Source organism: Hylobates moloch, unplaced genomic scaffold, assembly GCF_009828535.3.
Source record: "Hylobates moloch isolate HMO894 unplaced genomic scaffold, HMol_V3 SCAFFOLD_19, whole genome shotgun sequence".
In the NCBI taxonomy this organism is placed as follows: domain Eukaryota; kingdom Metazoa; phylum Chordata; class Mammalia; order Primates; family Hylobatidae; genus Hylobates; species Hylobates moloch.
This window is the reverse complement of record NW_026652294.1, coordinates 39,108,445-39,134,311: the sequence shown is the minus strand read 5'-3', so window position 1 is coordinate 39,134,311 and position 25,867 is coordinate 39,108,445. Positions and strand designations below refer to the sequence as shown.

General features: G+C 51.7%; 1 protein-coding gene across 4 annotated transcripts; it reads left to right on the top strand.

The window, feature by feature from the left end:
- The first annotated feature begins 73 nt into the window (after positions 1 to 73).
- On the top strand, positions 74 to 23,955 carry ALOXE3 (arachidonate lipoxygenase 3). Of its 4 annotated transcripts, none has more exons than XM_032138441.2 (16): positions 74 to 426; positions 801 to 1,283; positions 2,149 to 2,353; positions 3,435 to 3,516; positions 4,067 to 4,186; positions 4,524 to 4,649; positions 6,973 to 7,076; positions 7,636 to 7,808; positions 8,641 to 8,784; positions 8,874 to 9,077; positions 9,167 to 9,253; positions 9,847 to 10,016; positions 10,607 to 10,728; positions 15,071 to 15,171; positions 15,756 to 15,926; positions 23,067 to 23,955. In XM_032138441.2, exons 2-16 carry the CDS (start codon positions 1,137 to 1,139, stop codon positions 23,244 to 23,246), a joined length of 2,136 nt encoding a protein of 711 aa, XP_031994332.1. In that variant the 5' UTR covers positions 74 to 426; positions 801 to 1,136; the 3' UTR covers positions 23,247 to 23,955. The 4 variants fall into 4 exon arrangements, with proteins under 4 accessions (XP_031994332.1, XP_031994331.1, XP_031994329.1 ...); XM_032138440.2 differs by having other exon boundaries at positions 74 to 637; XM_032138438.2 differs by having other exon boundaries at positions 74 to 1,283.
- Positions 23,956 to 25,867: the final 1,912 nt, after the last annotated feature.

Below are 25,867 nucleotides of genomic sequence, written 5' to 3'. Positions count from 1 at the left end.
TAAGAGAGTTCTCTATAGGAAAATCCAGGCTTGTAGAACCGACAGAGGATTTTACCTGCGCAGAATATTTTGGCACAGATTCGGAAGCGGCGGGGGAAGCCCGCCTGCTGCTGATTGAGCTTTCTATGCCTCCCGTTCTTAGAACCCCAGCGGAGGCTGGGACGCAGGGACTGGAGCATAGTAGAGGCTGGAACGGTGCGGCGCCGGAACTGGCCGCGCGGGGCCGCTGCGGGCTATGCGCTTCTCTGAGAGGTTCCTCCCTAGTCCCAAGTGGCCCAGATCCCGGACACCCAGGCTCCCGCCCAGGATCCCGCAGGCCCAGGGCGGTCCTGGAGCGGAAAGAATGCCACGCGGGGCCTTCGGACGCTGTTTGCCGGCGCTGTATTTCGCTTTCCTGCCCTGCCCTACTCCAGAGCAGAGAATGAGGTCGGGCGTGCCAAAGGCTGGGGACAAAGAGGGCCAGGCGTGGGGGGATCGGTGTATGGGGTGATAGGGGAGCTGTTCCTGACCATTTGACATGTGCTGGAATGCGTGTGCGACTCACCTGCGTGTGGCTGCAGTCACGTGTGATTTATGACCAAGTGCAACTCTCCACTGTTTAGTGATTCACACGGATGATTCACACGTAGGAATGCAGGTGCCCTGTGTTCATCTCTGCCTGGGAATGGGGAGGAACAGATCTTGGGGGACATTGGGGAGTGGGCGGACAAGCACTCCAGGGCATCAGTCCGGGCCGCTGACCAGGCGGAAGGCAGTGTCTCAATTAAACAGGCGTCACCTCCTCCTTCTCTCCATCTCAGCATCTGGTCCCTCCCTCCGCAGTGGAACCCAGGCTCCTGATATCCATCTGGGTGAGCCAGCCAGAGGGACCGGCTGTGTCAGAGGCAAGCAAACAAGTATTAGAGTGCAAGACGGTGGGCGGGGAGAGGGAGCCCGAGCCGCCAGCAGGGAGCTTCGGAGAGAGAGAGCCCAGGAACATCCTGGAGAGAGCTGGGCCCTTCCTCAGCCCTACCCTGCCCCGCAGCCCCTAGCCCTCCACCCAGAAACCCAGCCCTGTCCGGCCTGCCGCTCTCCTCCTCCAGGCCGGGTGCTGCTGCGGCCAGCGTTGCCGGGGGCATCACTTCCTCCTTCCCGTCATGGCAGTGTACCGCCTGTGTGTGACCACTGGTCCCTACCTGAGGGCCGGCACACTGGACAACATCTCTGTCACACTGGTGGGCACGTGTGGTGAAAGCCCCAAGCAGCGGCTAGATCGAGTGGGCAGGGACTTCGCCCCTGGATCGGTGAGTACAAAGGAGACAGGGAAGCGCGACCTCTGAGGGGCAGGGGCCGCAGGCGGGAGGGGTATTCCTCCTGGACTCTTGAGATCCTGCTGAACTCAGGACACCGGCCCTGACCTCCTCACCTTCCCTATTGAGGTCCCTGTCTTTTCTGGAGATGATGAACTCCATCCAGGTAGGACTGTGGAGAGGAAGGAGCGTTGCACAGGGAGTCGAGGGACTTCCCCTGGCTCCTAAACTCCTCCCATAATTGACAGTGGTCTTTGGGCAAGTCGCTTCCCCTCTCTGAGCCTGGGTTTCCTCTTATCTGGAGGGGATCTGCCTGCCTCTGCCAGCCCCAGGTGGCCTCCACAAGGGTTCCCAGCCGGCCTAGGAAGCTAGTGAAATGCAGTGCCCACTGTGCTCGGGCACCTTTTTCTTTTCTTTTTGAGATGGAGTTTTGCTCTTGTTGCCCAGGCTGGAGTGCAGTGGCGCGATCTCAGCTCACTGCAACCTCCATCTCCCTGGTTTAAGCGATTCTCCTGCCTCAGCCCCCCGAGTAGCTGGGATTACAGGCGCCTGCCACCACGCCCGACTAATTTTTTGTATTTTTAGTAGAGAAGGGGTTTCATCGGGCAGGCTGGTCTCAAACTCCTGACCTCAGGTGATCTACCCGCCTTGGCCTCCCAAAGTGTTGGGATTACAGGCGTGAGCCACCGCTCCCGGCCCAGCGAACATTTTTCTAATTCATACAAAAGCCCGGTATGGGTTAGCAGCAGCTCAGGTTTGTATGCCCTAATAGGCTTAGGTGTAGATGCATCTTGCAAGGCACAAGGACCGCCTTGGCAGTTCTCTGCCTCTCACCTGCTTGCTGTCTTGGTCCCCTCAGGTACAGAAGTACAAGGTGCGCTGCTCAGCGGAGCTGGGTGAGCTCTTGCTGCTGCGTGTACACAAGGAGCGCTACGCTTTCTTCCGCAAGGACTCTTGGTACTGCAGCCGCATCTGTGTCACCGAACCGGATGGTACTGTATCCCACTTCCCCTGCTATCAGTGGATTGAAGGCTACTGCACCGTGGAGCTGAGGCCAGGAACAGGTGGGCCAGGGACGAGGACTACACTGTACTGCAGAAGGTGTCTTTTGGGATTAGGAGTGGGGTCTCACAGAGCCCCAGAGTGTAGGGAATAAGATTGAGGTCAGAAACTCTGGGCTCCCAAGTAGATGTTTCCTGAAAAAAGGAGCCTCTCAAGTCCTGAAATGCGAAGGTTTTCCAGACGGTATTGACTCTTCTGGAGACTCACATAGACACATACAGTCATACGGGCACGCACCCTTCTCTCATACACATAGGAAGCACTTTGCTTTCCAAGCCTCCCTCTGCACTTCTCCAGAGTGAGTTCCTCCGGACCTCAGAAAGGAACTAACCAGCACGCCGAGTCATTAGATTTTAACAGGTGGAGAAACCCTGACTGCTTAGAGATTTTAGCTGGAGAGGCCCCATTCCCTCTCCTACTACTAGCTTTTCTAGTGTGGATGAAGTCCCTGAGAGGTGCTGCTAGGATTCCTTTGTTGAATTTCTGGGGCCTTCCGCGGATGCTGGGCTTGAGCATCTTCAGTTTCCAGAGCTATCTGATCTGGAGAGGCAACAGTAGGGCTGCTCTGGGTGTTGGGAGGAGGCTCAGGATGAAGGAGGGATATTCTAGGTCGAAGTGAGGCAAATGAATATTACTCCATGGTCCATAATAAGTTTTCCGTAGACCTCACTATAAACTCTCATCCATCTCCACAGCACATCCATCCATCCATAGCTTCACAAAATATATTTGTTCATCAGTCATTTAAAGTGCGTCTTATACACATGGTCTCAGGCACTGTGCTAGAAGCTGGGAATACAGAAGAAAAAAAAAAGAATACAAGACGACTTCTGCCCTCAGGGAGTTTATAGTCTAGAGGGGAGATAAACATGTCAACAATTAGGAAGGTTGCTATAATTTGGGGGTGAAGCTGTCTTGAATCCCTCCTACTGATGAATACACAAAGAACATGGGGGCACCACCACGTGTTTCACAGGGATGTGACTGTCGGATTAGGTTCAAGGGTCGGGGGTTCAGGCAACGTTTGCGGAAGATGTTGTTTGAAAAGAGACTTATACCAAGAGTAATTTTCATTCCCCACAGCAAGAACTATTTGTCAGGACTCCCTTCCCCTCCTCCTGGATCACAGGACACGGGAGCTCCGGGCCCGACAAGAATGCTACCGGTGAGGGTGGCCTAATTTGACTTCTTTCCCCATCTTTATTCTGACCTCGGCCTTAATCAGATTGTTCCTAACTCTAACCTCATTCTCAACCTTGGGTGTCTAGCTTGGATGAGGACTCTTATTTGGACCTAACCCCACTTTAATAGTCACCCTGAGTCTGAACTGAGAACACCAATAGTAACAGTTGTCCCAACACCACCAATGAATCCATACTCAGCCCTCAACTGTCCCTGATGTAACCCAGATCCCAATATCGGAAGTGACCTGAAGTATCCACCAATCTCAGTCCTTTCTCATCCTCCCCCACTAAACTGGCCATGATTTTAATCTCAACACAAACCCATCTCTAACTCAGTGTGGGCATTAATGCCATCCTCAAATGCTACCCTATGTGAAGCCCAGTGCTTTCATGGAGAAATGTCCAATTCCTTGTCAACCATCCAGAAAGTAGGTGGTTTTTGAAGTTTTAATCTGAAGTTGTGTCTTTAAAGCTAAGGCTTGTGTTTATCCCGAGCATGACCTGCCACCTCTGACCTCTTTCCCTTGGAAGCTGGAAGATCTATGCCCCTGGCTTCCCCCGCATGGTAGATGTCAACAGCTTTCAGGAGATGGAGTCAGACAAGAAATTTGCCTTGACAAAGACGACAACTTGTGTAGACCAGAGTGACAGGTGAAGATTAAAGCTTGGGAAGGAGGGGAAAGGAAGTCAAATGGAAGGTCTGTCGGGAGGATGGGGTTCTGATAGCCAGGAAGCAGGGGTAGGGGGTCTATGACAATGCAGTTTCATTCAAGCCTCAGGATGGGAGATGGCCCCAAAGGGTCTGGCAGAGGGCACAAGAGTGAGGAGGTTATTTTAGCTCAGGAGCAGAGAGGGCAGGGGAGGAGCCAGGAGTAAGAGAGACCCAGGGACTCGGAAGACAGGAAAGAGGGAAGGAATTAAGGGGCTGGAATGCAGGGCCGCAGGGCCCACTGACTGGTTTCTGTCTTTCTACTCCCCTAACCACCAGCGGTGGGAATCGGTACCTGCCTGGCTTCCCCATGAAAATTGACATCCCATCCCTGATGTACATGGAGCCCAATATTCGATACTCAGCCACCAAGACGATCTCGCTGCTCTTCAATGCCATCCCTGCGTGAGGCCATTGACCCTCTAATGAACATCTTATATCTCTGCCCATCCATCCCCCTCCCCCTGCTCCCAGACTGCCCCTTCTCCCTATCCCCAGTATCCCCTCCCCTGCTCCAGTCCCTCCTCTCTGGACTCATTCCCTCTCTCTGCCCCACAGTCTTCCCTCTCTACATGCCCCCTGCCCCCTTCCTGCCCTTGTCTCCCCCTTCTGTTCCCCAGTTCCCCTCTCCCTGCCCCCAGACTTCTCAGCCTCTGCTTTCATGATTGAACTCCTCGTGGTTTTCCCACCCACTGGGTGTTAATTGGGCAGGCCCCCAGCAAGTGTTTGTGCAGTGAGTGAGTGAGTGTGTAGCAGCCCAGGTGACACTGTTCCTGGGCCTCTCAGATCATTCATTACCCTTTGCCACCCTCCCTTTCCCAGGTGCCCACACTTTTCAGGGCACATCACATCGTATCGAATTCATCCTGTTGCCAGGCAGTACAGTCTCGCCCTCCCAAACTCTGCCTACGGTTCAACCATCTCCTGCCACTGTCTCGCTCTGTTGCCCAGGCTGGAGTGCAGTGGCACAATCTCGGCTCATTGCAAGCTCTGCCTCCCGGGTTCACGCCATTCTCCTGCCTCAGCCTCCCGAGTAGCTGGGACTACAGGCGCCTGCAACTACGCCCGGCTAATTTTTTGTATTTTTAGTAGAGACGGGGTTTCACCGTGTTAGCCAGGATGGTCTCGACCTCCTGACCTCGTGATCCGCCCACCTCAGCCTCCCAAAGTGCTGGGATTACAGGCGTGAGCCACCACCCCCAGTCCATGTTACATCTTTATACATCCTATGTTATTGACCTATTGCCACAGGCCTACTTGTTCCATGTTCCATTCCTTTTGTTGTTGTTGTTGTTGTTGTTGTTTTGAGATGGAGTCTCACTCTGTCGCTCAGGCTGGAGTGCAGTGGCGCGATCTTGGCTCACTGCAGTCTCCACTTCCTGGGTTCAAGCAATTCTCCCACCTCAGCCTCCCGAGTAGCTGGGATTACAGAGCTGCACCAGTACGCCTGGCTAATTTTTGCATTTTTAGTAGATGGGGTTTCACCATGTTGGCCAGGCTGGTCTCGAACTCCTGACCTCAGGTGATCTGCCCGCCTTGGCCTCCCAAAGTGCTGGGATTACAGGTGTGAGCCACCGTGTCCGGCCTCCATTCTCTTTTGTTTGATCGGCCCATTTAGTGAGCGCATATTACGAACTGGATATGGTGGGGCAGACACAGCCAAGTCCTTGCCCTGAGGAGCTCATAGTATAATGGGGATGATATTTGTCCACTGGGCTTACAATACGATGTGGGGAATGATGAGTGTGAAAGACCCAAGGCCTGTGTTCGTGGAGCAGTTCATGTGTCCAAGGAGGAGTTCGGGCAATGCTCCATAAAGGACTTTGCTTCTGAGCCGTGCCTAGAACAGATAGATTTTTATCATAGAGATGGAGTAGATGGCTTTCTACCAGAGGTGCAGCTTAAATGAAGACCTGGAAGTGGGGGAATTTAATTTCAAGGGTGTTTCTCCATATTATAAAATAACATTGCAGGACATGGTGGGGCACACCTGTCGTGCCTGCTACTTGGGAAGTTGAGGCAGGAGGATTGCTTGAGCCCAGGAGTTTGAAGCTGCAGTGAGCCATGATTGTGTCAATAAACAGCCACTGCACTCCAGCCTCGGTAACACAGGGAGATCCCATCTTAAAAAGAAGGAAAAAAATAGTGCTCACTGTAAAAATTCAAACAGTACAGACGTCCACAAAGTGAAGAGTATGCACCCCTCCACATGCCAGCCCCTCTTCTACCGTCCAGTCTACAAAGCATGTCTCTGATCATGTTTGGAGAGCGGGTCTTGGTTGGCCCTGTCTAATGCCCAGGGTGGGAGAAAATACTGGAAAGGTTGGTAGAAGCTGGCTGGTGGGGATCTCCATGGGCTAGTCAGGCTTGGCAGCTGGGGCTCTGTCCTGTAGGCAGAGGTGAGCCAGTGGAGGTCTGTGACAAGAGGGCAGCTTGGAGAATACAGGCCAAAACACCAGTGAGGGTGGCTTGTCTGCACCATAGGGCCATGCGTGCCAACTTTATGTGCAAGTGCAGTGACCTGTCTTAGGGATGGCTGCATATGAACCAGGGTCTTCCAAGGCCACAGAACCTCCACTGGGCACTACACTTTTTCTCCCACGTGGATTGTTAGGCATCTCTACTCTGGGGACGGACTCTGTCAGTTCCTCCAGGCAGAGGGGGACACAGTGGTTCCCAGCAGACTCTAGCCCCCAGACCTCACTCTCATCTTTTCCTCTCCCATCAGGTCCTTGGGAATGAAGCTTCGAGGGCTGTTGGATCGCAAGGGCTCCTGGAAGAAGCTGGATGACATGCAGAACATCTTCTGGTGCCATAAGACCTTCACGACAAGTGAGCAGAGCCAGGCAGGAGATGTCTACCCCTCACCTTATCTCGTGCTCAGACCTCTTCCTCTCCTTCCTGGGAAAGGGCCCTCTCCCAACCCTCCCAGGGAGACTGCTGGATTTGAGTGGGAGGGGCTCCTGGCTTCACTGGTGGCATCTTCCAGATTCCTCTAGAGAACAAAGCACCTTCTCTGAGGAGGGGACAAAAACAGGGGAGTCAGGAGAGAGAGACACTCTGCTTGCCTGGGAGAGGGTCACAGTCGTTTAGGGAATCTTGATCCTGATCAGGGACACGCGACTCTCTTCCCCTACTCCAACCACCAAGTGCTCCGGGCTTTGGTTCCAGAAAGGCTTAGGTTCAAATCCCTGCTCTGCCACTCAGCTGTGCAAGTCACTCCATCTCTCTGACCCTTACAGTCTAGTATTAAATTGAAGATATAATGATTCCTACCTCATAGAGTTTTTGGGAAGAAAACCTAAACCACAATGATAAGCAAAGGACTTGGCAGGACCAGGATCTAGGGAAGTAGTTTCTAGACCAACTGGTCCCCTCTCTTGCCCCCCAGAGTATGTCACAGAGCACTGGTGTGAAGATCACTTCTTCGGGTACCAGTACCTGAATGGCGTCAATCCCGTCATGCTCCACTGCATCTCCAGCTTGCCCAGCAAGCTGCCTGTCACCAATGACATGGTGGCCCCCTTGCTGGGACAGGACACATGCCTGCAGACAGAGCTAGAGGTGGGTAAGGACCTGGGCAGTGGGCCTGATAGGTGGGAGGTGGGTGTGTCACCATTTATGGACAAGGGATGTGTGAGGAGGGTATGGAAATGGCCCTGGCTGCATCTCACTTCTGGGCCTCATCCTCTGGACAGCCATGGTCCTGCACACTTTAAGTAGCAGCAGACACGGATGAGGGTCAGATTGGGGTTGGGAGGCTTTGAGGCCTAAGATGGGGCCTGGTGAAATGGTGTGAACGCGCAGGGTGGCTGCAGGGACATCTTGGAGGAAGCCTTGCCCTTGTTTTGAGGCCTTCTGAAGAGATGCTGAGGCCTAGAGGAAGGCTGTTTTAGGACAGGCCAATGGTAGGGCCGCCAGATGCATCAGGGAAAATCACCGAGAAATAGGAGCTCTGAGGTTGTCGGAGAAGAGGCTGACCCAGTCTTTGTGGGGCAGTCAAGCCCTCAGGCATTCTCCTCCAGAAAGCTAGAGACATGGTTGGTCAGTTCTCATGTGTTCGTTTAGCTGTTGCTGGATACATAGTGCTCAGATGTCAGAAGGGGATTCCATGTGAGTTGAGAGTGGGAAGGACTAGGTATGAGGTGAGGAGGAGAGGACGCTGGCTTGTCCCAGCAGGCGAGCTGTTGCACAAGGAGGGACTCAGCTGGACCTCATTCCGGACATTCTGGGAAGGGCGGGGTACCCCACACTGGCCATTAATTCAGGCACCAAGAATTTCTGAGACCTCAGCTGGGGACCTCAGCTCCTCTCTGGGGTGGAAGTGGGCAGGGAAACAGGAGGGAAGTAGAGCGCGGGTAGGGAGGGACAGTCAGCCTCTGTGTGCCTTCTGCAGAGGGGGAACATCTTCCTAGCGGACTACTGGATCCTGGCGGAGGCCCCCACGCATTGCCTAAACGGCCGCCCGCAGTACGTGGCCGCCCCACTGTGCCTGCTGTGGCTCAGCCCCCCGGGGGCGCTGGTGCCCTTGGCCATCCAGGTGAGCCCGGTGCCGCCGCCCCGGGGTAGGGGCTCAGGTGCGAACTGCCAGCCCGGAGCCCCATCATCCCTCGTTCCTTTCGGACGCAGCTCAGCCAGACCCCCGGGCCCGACAGCCCCATCTTCCTGCCCACTGACTCCGAATGGGACTGGCTGCTGGCCAAGACGTGGGTGCGCAACTCTGAGTTCCTGGTGCACGAAAACAACACTCACTTTCTGTGCACGCATTTGCTGTGCGAGGCCTTCGCCATGGCCACGCTGCGCCAGCTGCCGCTCTGCCACCCCATCTACAAGGTCCGCGACCCCGGGCGAGGGTCCAGCGGGGCAGGGGCCGGGCGGCCTTGTCCCCGGCCTTCAGCTCATGTGATCCGCTCGGCTCGCAGCTCCTGCTCCCCCACACTCGATACACGCTGCAGGTGAACACCATCGCGAGGGCCACGCTGCTCAACCCCGAGGGCCTCGTGGACCAGGTGCGGCCTCTCTGCCGGGTCACTGATCTCCGCCCCCGAAGACGCTTTGCTCCGCTACCCGCCCCCAAGCCCTGTTCTGCGCCCAAGCCCCGTGTGAGGACACCTGGGGTGTGAGAACACCTGTACAATCCCTGCCTCTTCCACCAGCCCCGCCCACTCTGCCGGTCTCCGGTCTCCTACCCGCCCCCTTCCCAGACACTGTCCACCCCCCCCCGCCCCGGCAGCCCCACACACAGGTCCCACCTCCCCCCCTACCGCCCCCCGCCCCGCCCCGCCGGCCCGCGGGTCCACAGGCAGGGCAGCCTATCCTGAGCCCCAGCACTACCCTCAGCTGACCCTGAGCCCAGCCAGGCTCCCCGGCTTTCAGCTCATTCTTTTAGTTACCAAATACCTAAGGATCTCCTCCCACGCACGTAACGGGGCGTCAAGCTGCGCAGCCTGCGTCAGGCAGACCCTCGTGGGTATTTGATCCGTGGATTGCTTGATGAACCGAAGAGGGTCCTCCTTGGGCCGAGTCCCCAGCCCCATCTCGTGCCCAGACACTAGGGTGGGGATTGGGCCGGCCTGGGAGCCGAGCTCTGCTGTGTCCTCAGGTCACGTCCATCGGGAGGCAAGGCCTCATCTACCTCATGGGCACGGGCCTGGCCCACTTCACCTACACCAATTTCTGCCTTCCGGACAGCCTGCGGGCCCGCGGCGTCCTGGCTATCCCCAACTACCACTACCGAGACGACGGCCTGAAGATCTGGGCGGCCATTGAGAGGTGCGAGGTGCGGGGCGGGACCAGCAGTCCCACCAGGGTATGCTGGCCTGGAGCACTGTGGTCCCTGCGCTCATGGCGCCTGGGGATTTCAGGTGTTTTCACACCCTAGCATAGGGAATTCTTGAGGGTATGAATCGAGTTTGGGGTCCCCTCTGAAATGTCAGGTAGCTGCGGTCCAGAGAGGGGCTGGGGGCGTGTGGATGCAGGGGAAGGAGGGGGTGTCCAGTGGAGTCAGAGTATCAGGGCTGGTGCATCATCTAAGCATGGGCTGGGGCCTCGGGCAGGCAGGTCTTCCTTCCTCCTGGGTGCTGAGTGGGGAGGGGGGTGGCAGCATGAATCAGACTCTTCCTGCACTCTCCTGCCTACCCCCCAGGCCCCTTTGCAGGAAAGAGGTGTGGAGCACCCATGGCTCAGGAGTGAGTGGGACTTAAGGGAAGCCTGGCCACTCAGATTCCAGCTGCACCTGGGGATCCCCACTGAACCCCCATGGCTATCTGTCTCTCTGCCGCCTGAGCAGCAGTGGGCCTCGGTTTTCTGGCCAGGCCTGAGCCCGTGGTTACTCCAGTGGTACCAGCATCTCTTTCCTGCAGCTTTGTCTCAGAAATCGTGGGCCACTATTATCCCAGCGATGCATCTGTGCAGCAGGATTCGGAGCTGCAGGCCTGGGTTGGCGAGATTTTTGCTCAGGCGTTCCTGGGCCGGGAAAGCTCAGGTATCCCCTCTCTATCCCACTTCCGGTGTAGCTCTGATGAGCTAGCACTTGCTCGGCCACCCCCTACTCCCATCAGTTATTTATTGACCAGCCTTTGAAGTAGATACTATTAATATCCCCAATTAGCAGATATGGAAAGAGGCACAAAGAAGGCTGCGCAAGGAGGGTTCCGAGCCAGCTCCGACTGTCTCCAAAGCCCTTGCTTGCATCCACTGCTCTGTGCCCCTCTGGTCCCTCAACCTTTCCACAAGCCCACCCATTCATTTCAGCTTCCTGAGCTCTGTCAATGTTCTGCAACGTGCAGTGGGAGCCATCTCTGACTTCAGAGGATTCTGGGAACTTTCTCTCAAACCCCCTTTCCTGTCCTGCCACGTGGCCCCTCCAGCCACCAACCTCTCTTCATTTCTTTCTTTCTTTCTTTTCTTTTTTTTTTTTTTTTTTGAGACAGAGTCTCGCTCTGTCGCCCAGGCTGGAGTGCAGTGGTGCGATCTCTGCTCACTGCAAGCTCTGCCTCCCGGGTTCATGCCATTCTCCTGCCTCAGCCTCCTGTGTAGCTGGGACTACAGGCGCCCGCCACCACACCCAGCTAATTTTTTGTATTTTTAGTAGAGACAGGGTTTCACCATGTTAGCCAGGATGGTCTCGATCTCCTGACCTCATGATCCACTCGCCTTGGCCTCCTAAAGTGCTGGGATTACAGGCGTGAGCCACCGTGCCCGGCGCGAGACAGAGTCTTACTTTGTTGCCTAGGCTGGAGTGTGGAGGTATGATCTCGGCTTACTGCAACCTCCGCCTCCTGGGTTCAAGAGATTCTGCTGCCTCAGTCTCCCGAGTAGCTGGGATTACAGACGCCTACCACCACACCTGGCTAATTTTTGTATTTTTAGTAGAGACGCAGTTTTGCCATATTGGACAGGCTGGTCTTGAACTCCTAACCTCAGGTGATCTGCCCACGTCAGCCTCCCAAAGTACTGGGATTACAGGCATGAGCCACCGCATCCAGCCTTGGAGTTTTTAAAGGGTGACCCTTCCCTGTGTTTTGCAAACCTGCTATTAATCATGATCAGTGCTGATCCTGACAGCTCCTCCCTCCTTGGGCAGTTGTTTCATATTTGGGGGTGTCTGTTTCCTACTTAAGACCCAAAGGGGGATCTAATTACTGTTAACTCAACTCTCCTATCTTACTTTATTTCATTTGTCTCTGATTTAATGCATCAGAACACTCTTCAGATTGACAACAGCTCTTCCAATGAGTATAAACCTATTGTAGATTCATATACAGTATTTAAGGGCAAAACACACTCATTAACCTCAGTCAGTCTGAGGTTAATTCAACTCTCCTATCTTACTTTATTACATTTTTTCTCTGATTTAATGCATCAGAACATTCTTCAGATTGACAACAGCTCTTTCAATGAGCACAAACCTATTGTAGATTCACATACAGTATTTAAGAAAGGAAAACACACTCATTAACCTCCACCTCCTGATTCAAGCGATTCTCCTGTCTCAGCCTCCCGAGTAGATGGGACTACATTCGCACACTCCCACGCCTGGATAATTTTTATATTTTTAGTAGAGATGGGGTTTCTTTCACCATTTTGGTCAGGTTCCATATTCCAACGGGGGGAAAATAGGCAATATGAACTACAGAGAAGTTCCTATAGATGGTCTGTCCCCTTCTTTGTTTTTATTTTTTGTTTTTGCTTTTGTTTTCATTTTTTTGAGACAGGGTCTTGCTCTGTTGCTTAGGCTGGTCTCAAACTCCTGGGCTCAATTGATTCTCCCGTCTCAGCCTTCCAAGTAGCTGACACTACAGGTGTGTCTGCCTGCTTTACTTTTTTGTTCTCAGCCTCTGAGTTTAGAGACTCAACCAGGAACAGAACCTTCAGAAAACTCCCACACACTCCCCGGCAAATGTCTAGTCTTGCCTCCCAACCTCTCTGTTCTGTTGCATCAGCCTCCGTCCAGTCATCCTGACTGCAAACCTTAATTCTCTTTGACTCATGTTCCCCTCTCTGTCTTCCTAAATCCAGTTAGGTGGCTGATCCCTATTGTCACCACCCTAGTTGTAGTCTTCCTCATAGTGCTCTGGAATTGTGGCAGCTGCTTCTCAACCAGTCCCACCTCTCCCAGCCTCTCGCTGCTTGCCCGCCAAGCCTGCAGGGCCACTACCCTGCTAATCCTCTGAAATACTGCCCAGGAACCACATGGCCCTGCATGCCGCTGCAGCCTCACCTCCAATTAGGTCCCCTCCCTGTTCCCTCACCCCGCTAATACCCCGTGCCTTCCCACTCTGGCTTTTTTTTTTTTTTTTTTTTTGAGACAGGGTCTCACTTTGTTGCTCAGACTGGAGTGCAGTGGCGTGATCACAGCTCACTGCAGCCTTGACCTCCCAGGCTCAAGTGATCCTCATGCCTCAGCCTCCCTGGTAGCTGGGACTACAGGCATGCACCACCACATCACTGTATCCAGTTACCTTTTTAAAAAATGTTTTTGTAGAGACAAGGTCTTGCTATGTTGCCCAGGCTGGTCTCGAACTCCTGGGCTTGAGCAATCCTCCCACCTCTGCCTCCCATGCTCTGGCTTCTTACCCTCTCATGCATTCCTTCATTCAATCAATAATTACCAGGCTCTTGGTATTTAGTAAGTATTGTTCTAGGTGCTGAGGTTTAGTAGTGAAAAAGACAAAAATTCTGGCCTTAGTGGAGCTTAACATTCTTATGGAGAGAGAAACAGAGAATCAACAAACATATGTCAGGTGGTTATGAATGCTAAGAGGAAAACTGAAACAGCATGGGGGATACAGTGTGTCAAGGTAAAGAGATCATTTCAGGGAGGTGGTCAGGGCAGGCCTCTCAGGAGCTGATGCATTAGTAGAGGCCTGAAGGAAGTACAGGTGCTAGTTCTGAGGATAATTGGGGCAAGAGTAGCCGGCAGAGGTATAATAAGTGTGCAGGCCCTGAATTCTGAATGTGCTGGTGCATTTGAGAACTATCTGGAGGGCCTGCATGGCTGGAGTCAAATAAGTGAACAGCCAGGAAGAAAATGAAGTGGGAGAAGGGGCTGGGGCCAGATCAAGTAGGGCCATGACAAGGTGAGTGAGATGGGAAGCCCTCCGAGGGTTTTAGTGAAGGGTGACGTAATCTGATGGGCATTTGTGCTTGCCAGTGTGCAGTGTGAGGTGGTGTACGTGCTTAGGTGGGGACATCAGGTAAGCTGCCTGCAGGGTAATGCCCACAGCTGAGTCTGGAGCTCAGGAGCCAGGCACAGCCAGATATGGGAATTTGGGAATTGTTGGCGAGTGGGAGGTGGTTAGAGCCATGGACTTGGATGAGATGAGTGAGGCACAGCATGAATGGACCAAGGGCTGAGCCTTGGAGCTCTCCCCTCTCCAATCCTGAAATGCTTTTCTCTGTTGTCTTTTTTCCAATCAAGGCTCATCCATCTTTTTTTTTTTTTTTTTTTTTTTTTTGAGACGGAGTCTCGCTCTGTCGCCCAGGGTGGAGTGCAGTGGCGCAATCTCGGCTCACTGCAAGCTCCGCCTCCCGGGTTCATGCCATTCTCCTGCCTCAGCCTCTCCGAGTAGCTGGGACTACAGGCGCCCGCCACCACGCCCGGCTAATTTTTTTTTTTGTATTTTTAGTAGAGACGAGGTTTCACCGTGGTCTCGATCTCCTGACCTCGTGATCCGCCCGCCTCGGCCTCCCAAAGTGCTGGGATTACAAGCGTGAGCCACCGCGCCCGGCGAAGGCTCATCCATCTTTCAACTCGCAAGGCCCCTCTTGTCCTCCAGGAGGCCTCCACTAACCACTCTGCTCCTGGTGCCCCTTTCTGCCCTGCCTGCCCTCTCCTCAAAGAGCCAAGCTGTGGTCTTAGAAGCTTCCTTCTGCTTCCATTACTGTGAGCTTTTGAGTAACACACCCTCTGCATTGGTCTCTGCTGCTAAGCCCAGCAGAGGATGGTTGGATACTGGGTGCTTGAACAAATCTTGGTGAACTGGGTAGGATTAAATCATTACATCCTAATAGGGGCTGCAGATCAAAGTGCCTTGGAAGTCAGGGAGAGGCAGCTGGGCACTTGGGCTTGAAGCTGGCTCTGTCATTGGCCCTGCCTGCCAGGGATTTTCTGGCCAGATCCCAGCCCCCATCTCCTATCCTGACCCACTTCAGAGACCACAAACCTTGGTGATGGCCATCCCTAACTTCAGCCCAACAAGACAGTCGTGGCTCGGTGTTCCCTACTTCCTCACTTTCCCCCTGTGGTAAGCCCCAGTCCTGAGCTGGCCCTAGGAATCCAGTACCTTCCGTCCACACCCTCTACCCTTCCTCCCCACACCCAGGTTTCCCAAGCCGGCTGTGCACCCGAGGAGAGATGGTGAAGTTCCTCACTGCAATCATCTTCAATTGCTCTGCCCAGCACGCTGCTGTCAACAGTGGGCAGGTGAGGCTACAAAGGGCAGGCCTGGGAAAATCAGGTCTCAGCAATGGACTCGAGGCCTGAATTCGTTGAGAGCTTGGGTGGGTCAGGGTTGGGGTGGGTTTATGATTAGAGTTGGGGTTGGAGTGGCAGCTGAGTGGGGTGAAGGGCTGGCATTGGGTGATGACTGGGTGGAGCTGGGTCCAAGGCTGTAATGGTGACTCAAGTTGATGTTAATTTGGGAGAAGAACTTAGGGGCTCCTCTCATGGTTAGAACCCAGCCAGGTGGAGTAGCAGGTTGCTCTGTATGGCATGCCAACCCAAGGCCCTTTTCTAGGATTACCTCCACTCTGGGGCCACCTCCTTCCCTAGTGACTCACCCCACCCAGTCCTGGAACACTGGGCGGGCAGTGACAAGGAGTAAGCTGGCCTCCTGCCCCACTTCTGGGACTTTCCACTCCCTACCCCTTCCTCTCTTGCCTTTCCATGACCCCCTCATTTCCCAACTGTCACCTCTAGGATGGTAGAGGTGGAATCAGGGATGATGAAGAGGGAGGTGATACTCCCCTTCTGGCCAACTGACCCAACTGGGATGGGGGTCTCCACAGCATGACTTTGGGGCCTGGATGCCCAATGCTCCATCATCCATGAGGCAGCCCCCACCCCAGACCAAGGGGACCACCACCCTGAAGACTTACCTAGACACCCTCCCTGAAGTGAACATCAGCTGTAACAACCTCCTCCTCTTCTGGTTGGTTAGCCAAGAACCCAAGGACCAGGTGTGTATATGGGGTGTTGAGGGGAGTGGGGTTCTTTAGGGCCACCAGTGGGGGTGGTGGTGGCTTTGTCTGGGGGCTTGAGGACTGACCGACGGGATTTATGTTCACTGCAGAACTGCCTTGGGTTCTTCAATTTCTTCAGAAAATGATAATCCCAAAAGACATAGACTGAAGCAAATATCAGTTTAGTTACCAATCTGTCCATCCATCCATTTATCCAACTGTTCAACCATCAACTACTCATGTGTTAATGCAAACATTCAACAAACATTTGTTGGATACTTCCTATGTGTCCACACAGCACTGGGCACCAGGCCTATGATGTTGGATGAGACCTTCCTGCCTTCAAGAAGCCTGTGGTCTAGTTGAGGAGACATACAGGTCAATGCAAAAGGGCACCATGGTGCTGTAGGAGTTACTTATATGTTAATTTCTGCATTCAACACACACTTCCTGAGTACCAGTGGTGACCCAGACACTGTTATGGGCAGCTATGAACCTTGTCCTTGTGAGCTTACAGTCCGGTGACAAGGGTAAGGACAGGGCCCTGAGGAACCTAAATGGGTCTGGGGGAACCCAGGAAGGCTTCTTGGAGAAAGTGACATCTAAGCTGAAATCTGCAGGACAAGTCGGAGTTGGACAGAGAGGAGGAGCAGGGTTCCTTTGTAGGGAGGGGAAGGACAGGACCAAGGAGCAAAGGCGAGAAATCACTGGTGTGTTTGTAGGATCACAAACAGAAATAGCAGAGCAGAGAGGAAGGTAGGGCTTTGTCTGCACAGTATTCATTTAGAAGACAAAGGGGAGCTAACGAAGGCTTCCCCCTCCACCGCCCCCGACACGGAGTCTTGCTCTGTTACTCAGGCTGGAGTGCAATGGTGCGGTATCTGCTCACTGCAACCTCCGCCTCCCAGGTTCAAGCGATTCTCCTGCCTCAGCCTCCCGAGTAGCTGGGATTACAGGCACCCACCACTGTGCCCAGCTAATTTTTGTATTTTTAGTAGAGACGGGGTTTCACCACATTGGCCAGGCTGGTCTCGAACTCCTGACCTTGTGATCCACCCATCTTGGCCTCCCAAAGTGCCGGGATTACAGGTGTGAGCCACCGTGCCCGGCCACCAATCAAGACTTTTAAGCCTGAGGCCCAGTGATTAAATCTGCTTTAGCTAGGATGCTCCTGTGGCTGCGTGAATGGATGCAAAGGTCAACTTTGGAGGCAGGAGGCTAGAGAGGGGCCAATATCTGAGTTTAGGCCAGGCAAGTAGCCTTTTATCACTGGTTCCCATCATCTTTGTTTCCACCCAGCCGTCTTGCACACAAGCTCTCTAACAGGTGAATATCCTTATTTCTCACGCTTGACTCCCTTTGGTGCTAGAAAGATTCCAGATGTTGCTGGACACATTGGCTCGTGCCTGCAATCGCAGCACTTTGGGAGGCTGAGGCCGGTGGATTGCTTGAGCCTAGGAATTCAAGAGCAGCCTAGGAAACATGGTGAAACCCTGTCTCTACCCAAATCACAAAAATTAGCCGGGCGTGTTAGTATATGCCTGTGGTCCCAGCTGCTTGGGGGGGCTAATGTGGGAGGATTACTTGAGCCCAGGAGGTAAAAAATGCAGTGAGCCATGTTCACACCAGTGCACGCCAGCCCGGGTGACACAAAAACAAACAACAACAACAACAAAAGGAAAGATCCCACATATTTGATCTTCCTGGCAAGTTTTAACTGCTACCTTATACCCTGGGAATGGCAGGACTCTGGTTCCTGTCCCTATCTGGTCCCAGAGGGATGACGGATAAGTAGACAACAGGATGAGCGTGGAGGGCTCTCTCCTATAAACTATAGAAAGTTTAACTTGGAAACTTGTAACAACAATAATAATGGCAGCTGTCACTGAGGAGCTATCATGTCTCAGTTATTAAATCAGATCCTTTGTGTACATGATTTTAAAATATGAAACAAATACATAGCTCTATTTAAAATGCTTGGCAGCTGGGCGTGGTGGCTCACGCCTGTAATCCCAGCACATTGGGAGGCCAAGGTGGGTGGATCACCTGAGGTCAGGAGTTCGAGATCAGCCTGGCCAACATGGTGAAACCCCCATCTCTACCAAAAATACAAAATTTAGCTGGGTGTGGTGGTGCATGCCTGTAGTCCCAGCTACTCAGGAGGCTGAGGTAAGAGAATCACTTAAACCTGGGAGGCGGAGGTTGCAGTGAGCCGAGATGGTGCCACTGAACTCCAGCCTGGGCAACAAGAGTGAAGTTCCATCTCAAAAAAAAAAAAAAAAAAAAAGCTTGGCACTGTGCTGGCATATCAATGTTCAATAAATTGTAGTTCCACTTCACAGGGGAGAAAACTGAGGTTCAGGGAGATTCAGCAATTTGTTCAACAGCACAGAGCTAGTAAGTAGGCTTTGAATCCAGTGTCATATTTCTGTCTTCTGCTTTGTTTTCTCTTTCTTTCTTTGGTGTGTGTGTGTTCTGTTTTTTTGATGGCTATATTTCAGTTTTAGAAATCAAGTATTAAGCCCGGTGCAGTGGCACAGGCCTGTAGTCCCAGCTACTCAGGAGGCTGCAGTGAGAGGATTCCTGGAGGCTAGGAGTTCAAGGCTGCAGTGTGCCATGACCATGCCTGTGAGTAGCCACTGCACTTCAGCCTGGGCCACATAACAAGACCCCATCTTTAAGTAAGAAAGAAAAGAAAAAAAGAAATTAGATGTCAATCTGATTTTAAAAACGTAAAACTTGTTATTTCAAAAAAAAACACAATACAACACAATAAAATAAAAAAACTATAGACATATTTATTTTTTCTTAAGATTCTCTGGATCAGAAATTTGGGCAGGGCTAGGCTGGGCAGTCCACAGGGTACTAGCTAGGGTGAAATACTTGCATGCAATCAGCTGGTGACTGGGCTGTGCTGGAAGCTCCCAGAAGGCTTTGCTCACATGTCTGGGGCCTCAGTGCACCTGTGTGGTTTTTCTCTCTCTCCATATGCTGTCTTATCCCTCAGGACTCTCCAAGGGGTCTCTCTCCAGCAAGATAACTGGACTTCCTCATAGCACGGTGGCTGGCTTCCAAGATTGAAAACAAGCTTTCAGATTTCTTCAAGTCTAGGCTCAGAAGTGGCAGACTGTCACTTATAGCACTATTTTTTTTTGCTCCCCTCCCTCCCTCCCTCCTTCTCTTTCTCTCTCTCTATTTCTCTCTTTCGACAGGGTCAGGTTGTCTCAAAAAAAGCCTGGTCAACTCCAGACAGGGTCGCCCAGGCTGGAGGGCAGTGACGTAATCACGGCTCACTGCATCCTCAAACTCCTGGGCTCAAGAAATTCTCCCACCCCAGCCTCTCATGTGGCTGAGGCCACAGGTGCCACCGTGCCTGGCTAATTTTTTGATTTTTGGTAGAGACAGGGTCTTGTTATGTTGCCAAGGCTGGTCTTGAACTCCTGGGCCCAAGTGATCCTCCTGCCTTAGCCTCCCAAAGTGCTGGGATTATAGGTGTGAGCTACTGCATCTGGCCTAGACAATTCTAATCAAGGAGGAAAAAAAAAGAGAAAGAAAGGGAACATAAATACACAGCATTAGGAATGGGAAAGGCATATAACCACAAATGCAGAGAAGATTTTTTACTTTTTTTTTTTTTGAGACACAGTCTCACTCCATCACCCAGGCTAGAGTGCAGTGGCGTGGTCTCGGCTCAGTGCAACCTCCTCCTCCCGGGTTCAAGTGATTCTCCTGCCTCAGCTTCCTATGTAGCTGGGATTACAGGTGCACGCCACCATGCCCAGCTAATTTTTGTATTTTCTTTTTTAGTAGAGATGGGGTTTCACTATGTTGGCCAGGCTGGTTTTGGAACTCCTGACCTCGTGGTTCACCCATTTTGGCCTCCCAAAGTGCTGGGATTATAGGTGTGAGCCACTGTGCCCAGCTGATTTTTAAAATTATAATAAAATTATAATAAAATACTGCTTACGGTTTTATGCAAACAGATTTGGAAATCTAGATGAAATGAGTGCTTTTCTAGGAAAATAAAACACCTAAAACTTAACTCCAGAAGAGATGAAAAACCATACAAATTGTAAAAGATTTTAAAAGATCTGATCCTTTTAAACCTACAAGGGACAAATGATTCCTAAGTCATTCAAACTACTTGAAAGCATAGCAAAAGGTGGAAGCTTCCTCAATTATTTTGTTGAATTATAGAGTCAGCACCTAGCAAACGTAGTACTCTTTTTTGTTTGTTTGTTTGTTTTGAGATGGAATTTAGCTCTTGTTGCCCAGGCTGGAGTGCAATGGTGCGATCTCAGCTTACCTCAACCCCTGCCTCCTGGGTTCAAGTGATGCTCCTGCCTCAGCCTCCTGAGTAGCTGGGATTACAGGCATGCACCATCACACCTGGCTTATTTTGTATTTTTAGTAGAGATGGGAGGTCTCCATGTTAGTCAGGCTGGTCTCGAACTCCTGACCTCAGGTGATCCGCCCATCTCAGGCTCCAAAAGTGCTGGGATTACAGGTGTGAGCCACTGCGCCCAGCTGGTAGTACTCTTAAGAAGGGCAGTGGGTCTCATTGGAAGGCTCTAGTCCCAGATCCACACCTACCACCCATATGACTTTAGTTATATAATGGCCTCTCTAAGCCTTATTTCCTCATCTTTAAAGTGAAAATAATAAGAATACCTGTCTTAAGGGTTGATGTATGGTTGTGATGGTTCATGTAAAGTGCTTACATGTTAGCTGTTATTATGAAAATGAAATTATAAGGCTAGGTGCAGTGGCTCACGCCTGTAATCCCAGCACTTTGGGAAGCAGAGGCGAGAGGACTGCTTAAGCCCAGGATTTAAGACCAGCCTGAGTAATATAGTGAGACCTTGGCTCTCCAAACAAACAAACAAACAAACAAAAAACAAAAAACAAAAAAACTAGCCAGGCGTGATGGCATATGCCTGTAATCCCAGCTACTCGGGAGGCTGAGGTGGGAAGATTGCTTAAATTTGGGAGTTCAAGGCTGCGGTGAGCTGTGATCCAGTCACTGCACTTCTGCCTGGGTGACAGAGTGAGAACCTGTTTCAAAAAAAAAGAAAAAATATATATATACTTATTCCACTTAGCTACAACAATCTTAAAAATATATCAACCAATGAAGGCCAATAGTGAATAATAAAACAATAATACACCATGATAAAGTCTAATTTATTCTAGGAATGAAAGGAATGAAAGGTTGGTTCAACCTTATGAAATCTAGCAATATAATTCATTACGTCAATAAAGATGCATACCATATAATTATCTCAATATGTGCCGAAAAAGCATTTGATAAATGTGAACAGCCATTACTAATAAAAACTCAGTGTAAAATGAAACCCCCTTAAGGAGTTTTGATCAGAAGTATATTTCAGGCTGGGTGTAGTGATTCATGCCTGTAATCTCAGCACTTTGGGAGGCTGAGGCAGGTGGATCACCTGAGGTTGGGAGTTCAAGACGAGCCTGGCCAACATGGTGAAACCTCATCTCTCCTAAAAATAAGAAAATTAGCCAGGCATGGTGGTGGCTACCTGTAATCCCAGCTACTTGGGAGGCTGAGGCAGGAAAATCACTTGGTCCCGGGAGACGGAGGTTGCAGCAAGCCAAGATCGCACCACTGCACTCCAGCCTGTGTGACAGAGCGAGACTCCATCTCAAAAACAAAACAAAACAAAACAAAACAAAAACAAAAACAAAAACAAAAAAGTATATTTCAGAAAACACTGTATTTATGGTAAGACCATATATGTCTATTCATTAAAGTCAGAGACAAGAAAATAATGCCCAATGCCCACTATTACTGCTGCTATTTAACATTGATCTGGAGGGCTTCGCCAATGCAACAAAACAAGAAAAAGAATTTGTTAAAGATCGGTAGTATTGGCTGGGCGCGGTGGCTCCCATCTGTAATCCTAGCACTTTGGGAGGCCAAGGCGGGTGGATCACGGGGTCAGGAGATCAAGACCATCCTGGCTAACATGGTGAAACCCCGTCTCTACTAAAAATACAAAAAATTAGCCGGGCGTGGTGGCAGGCACCTGTAGTCCTAGCTACTCGGGAGGCTGAGGCAGGAGAATAGCGTGAACCCAGGAGGCAGAGCTTGCAGTGAGCCAAGATCGCGCCACTGCACTCCAGCCTGGGCGACAGTGCGAGACTCCGTCTCAAAAAAAAAAAAAAAATCAGTAGTATTGGCAACAATTATATGAAGGTTCTAGTAAACGGGAAGTGTGTGCTGGTTAGGAGGCTGGGTCTCTGCGTTGTTGTGATGAGCTGGTTGTGTGATATGGTCATGAGGGAGGGACAGTCCTGTACACAGGATGGCACTGACTGGAGCTCATTGTGATATTTCTCGATAGTGGTTGGCTGTGCTGTAAAGTGTGGCAGTGGAGGATGATGGTGATTGTGTTGGCAAAAGTTCCATCACGATGTTTGATTGTGAAGATACCTTAGAACCAGGATGCTGGTTGTTTTCAGGAGTTGAATTTTGTGAAATTATGAATTAATAGTTATATTCTTGGATATATTTCCTGGACAGTGTTTATGTTGATCTTGGTTGTATGAGAAATGTGGTTCTTTCTTTTAGTTCACAGAGCAGTTGGATCAGGTATGAAAGGGACCTTTAAAGATTTTCTAGGCCAGGCACGGTGGCTCACACCTGTAATTCTAGTGCTTTGGGAGGCCAAGGTGGGAGTATCACTTGAGCCCAGGAGTTTGAGGCTGCAGTGGGCTATGATCACACCACTGTACTCCAGCCTGGGCAACAGAGTGAGACCCTGCCTCAAAATTTTTTTTTTCTAGTTCAACCCATCCATTTTCAGATGCAGGAATTGAGTCTCAAAGAGTGAAAGTAACAGGCAGAGGCTTGCCAGCAGAGGCAGTACTGAATTTGGGTTGGCTGGCTCCTACGTCACATTCTGTCCCCTACTCTGTTTGGGGTTTGGGTGCTGGGGGGCCTTGTGTCAGGATTATGGGGTCGCAGTTTGGGGCAAGTGTTTACAATGGCTGCAACTGGGTTGTGCTACTAGAAGCCACCTTGACTGGATTTGCTGTTACATGTGGTCCTTTGTTATTCCCCATCCCATCCTGAATGTCATCCTGACCTCTTACCTGATGTCCTCCCAGAGGCCCCTGGGCACCTACCCAGATGAGCACTTCACAGAGGAGGCCCCGAGGCGGAGCATTGCCACCTTCCAGAGCCGCCTGGCCCAGATCTCAAGGGACATCCAGGAGCGGAACCAGGGTCTGGCGCTGCCCTACACCTACCTGGACCCTCCCCTCATTGAGAACAGCGTCTCCATCTAACCAACCCCAAATACCACCCAAGAAGAAAGAAAGGTCCAAGCATGAGGAGGGCCAGTTCCTCAGGGTCCTCCAGACCCTTCCATCCTCCCTGTTCTCAGTTTGCCTGAACCTTCTCTTCTGCATGTGGGGACCGTTGCAGCCAAGATGGCCCTGACATCATACAAACTGGGTCCTGAGCTGTGAGAGACCAGTACAGCAGCATCCAGGGTTAAAAGCCACTGACCAAAGTCCCATGCACAATAGCCCCTCCGAAAGGAAGGAACCGCTTCACTTCTTGCCCTACTTGGGGCAGCCTCTTGTTCCAGCCTCTTGGAATGCCCAGCTTGGGTTTCTGAGCTTTTCTCCCTCATCCTCCCCCATCCCCAAACTCCTTCTCCTACCATGCCTTTCTACTTTCTCTTTCCTCCAAGCCTAGAGCCACCAGCCCAGCTTCCTTCTCTGGAAAAGCCTGGAAACTGGGCACAGAAGGACTGTGTGCCTGGGTCTGACATGTGGTCCCCTTTGTCCCTAGCACCTTTAAGGGGAGGGGAAGAGCGCAGCTTGCCTGGACCCCTAACTGCTGTTCTCAGGGACAGGTTCCCAGGCCTGGGGTGTTTGTGGGGATCTGTCTTTCTCTCAAGCTTTCATCCTACTCCCCTTTCATCCCATTTTTTTTCTTTTTGTCCTTGAGCCCAGTGAGTTCAATAAAAACCAAAATATTTGGCTCTCATTTTGTTTAGCTGCTTTGATGTGTGTGTGTAGGGGTGGGTGAGGGTGGGGGTGCCCGGGGATTGCAGTGAGGGGGCAGCAGTGGATCAGTGGATCATCTGTTCTGGAGACAGAAGTGTCCCGGCTAAACCCACCATCCAGCCAAGCCGTATATTCCTGCCCTCACCTCCCAGAGCGCGTCATCAGGAGGTGAAGGAATGTCTGGATTCAGGAGACTGAGAAGTGAAATAGTATTTTGTAAAGCCTCAGAGTCTGGGTAATTGTTAGCATTGCCACCGAAATCCAGTTCTCCTCCTGGACACACAGAAGGCTCAGCCTCTGGCCCTCTTGTGGACGGATGGAGTCACAGGATGAGTTTTGGCTGAGTTGGGAGCAGAAGGGATGTGGATTGTCTCCAGGCCGGCACGGAGACCCCTGATTTCTTTCTCTCTGCCTCTCCCTTCCGGAAGCACATGTTGAGATGGCACTTGCTTGTGTGTCCAAGGGACTGTAGAAGAGGCCCCCGCTGACTGAGCCAGACATGGACTGAGTGAGAAATAAACTTGTTGGGTGAAGCCACTGGAATTTGGGGGTGGTATAGTCTAGTTGATCCTGGCCACATGGCTGGTGATATGGGGAGTCTGATTTTCTCCCTTCCAGCCCCACAGCCCTTAAACATAGAGATCTGTGCAGCCCTTAAGTCAGTCTCCCCGGTCTTCTCAATCCACAGCCGCCCAACACCCTGGTTTTCTCCTTCCCCAGACCTCAGATCCAGCCCAACTTCCTTCCTTCCTCTGCCACCTGAGTCAAATTCTGTGCCTGACCCAACCCTGGTCACGGCCTCTCTCTGGCGGGATCACAGTGTCTTTGGACAATGACAGGGTAACTGCTCCCCCATCCCTGTGGTGCCCGTGGTAGGGGGATCAGTTGGTTTTAGTGTCAGCATAACCAGCGACCCACCCAGAGCTTCACGTGGCTGGGGGCTTTGCAGGCTGCAGTGTGTCTCAGCCCCAGTGCAGACCATGGTCAGTGTTCGTTCCTGGAGTCAGTGGGGAACCACAGGCTGCCTTGGCTGGGGCTGCCATCATCTAAGAAAACAAAGAAATCATCTACAAATCCAAGAAATATCTTAAATCATCTAAGAAATATACGGCCAGGCACGGTGGTGCACGCCTGTAATCCCAGCACTTTGGGAGGCTGAGGCGGGTGGATCACGAGGTCAAGAGAGCGAGACCATCCTGGCCAACATGGTGAAACCCCGTCTCTACTAAAGACACAAAAATTAGCTGGGCGTTGGTGGTGTGCACTTGTAGTTCCAGCTACTCTGGACACTGAAGCAGGAGAATTGCTTGAACCTGGGAAGTGAAGGTTGCAGTGAGCCGAGATCGTGCCACTGCACTCCAACCTGGTGACAGAGGGAGACTCCATCTCAAAAAAAAAAAAAAAAAAAAAAGAAAAGAAAAAAATACAACATGTGTTTTCAGTACAACCGCAGCTCCACGAAGAGCTCCACATGTAACCACATTTCCTCCCTAACTAAATTGCCATCCCAAAGCCCTGGCATATTGAAATTCTGGGGCAGCCAACTGTCCCATTACATCCCAGTCCAAGAATCTTCTCTGTGTTCAACCAAACCCCTTCTCCCTTTGCTCGTGTGTGTGTGTGTGTGTTTGTGTGTGTGTGTGTGTGAGGTGGGGAAGGCTGTCTTTGGCTGTTGGATTTTCACTTTCTGCATCTGTGATCCTGGGAGAAGAGGATCCTCATACCACTGTGCATAAAGATGTGTGTTTGGGGATATCTCACATGCAGATTGCAACCTAAGGACTTATCCCAAATCACCAGTTTTGTTCACTGTAGAACAAATCAAAGGACTAAGAAATACTCAGGGGAATCCCCTTGTAGCCACCAGGGGTGAGGGTGAGGCTGAGGCTAGG

Bases quoted from the DNA above. Each gene is read 5' to 3' on its own strand.
- ALOXE3 (XM_032138441.2), top strand. From the start codon at position 1,137: ATGGCAGTGTACCGCCTGTGTGTGACCACTGGTCCCTACCTGAGGGCC. The intron at 2,354-3,434 runs GTGGGCCAGGGA...CATTCCCCACAG, and splicing joins GGAGCTGAGGCCAGGAACAG to CAAGAACTATTTGTCAGGAC. The intron at 10,017-10,606 runs GTGCGAGGTGCG...TCTTTCCTGCAG, and splicing joins ATCTGGGCGGCCATTGAGAG to CTTTGTCTCAGAAATCGTGG.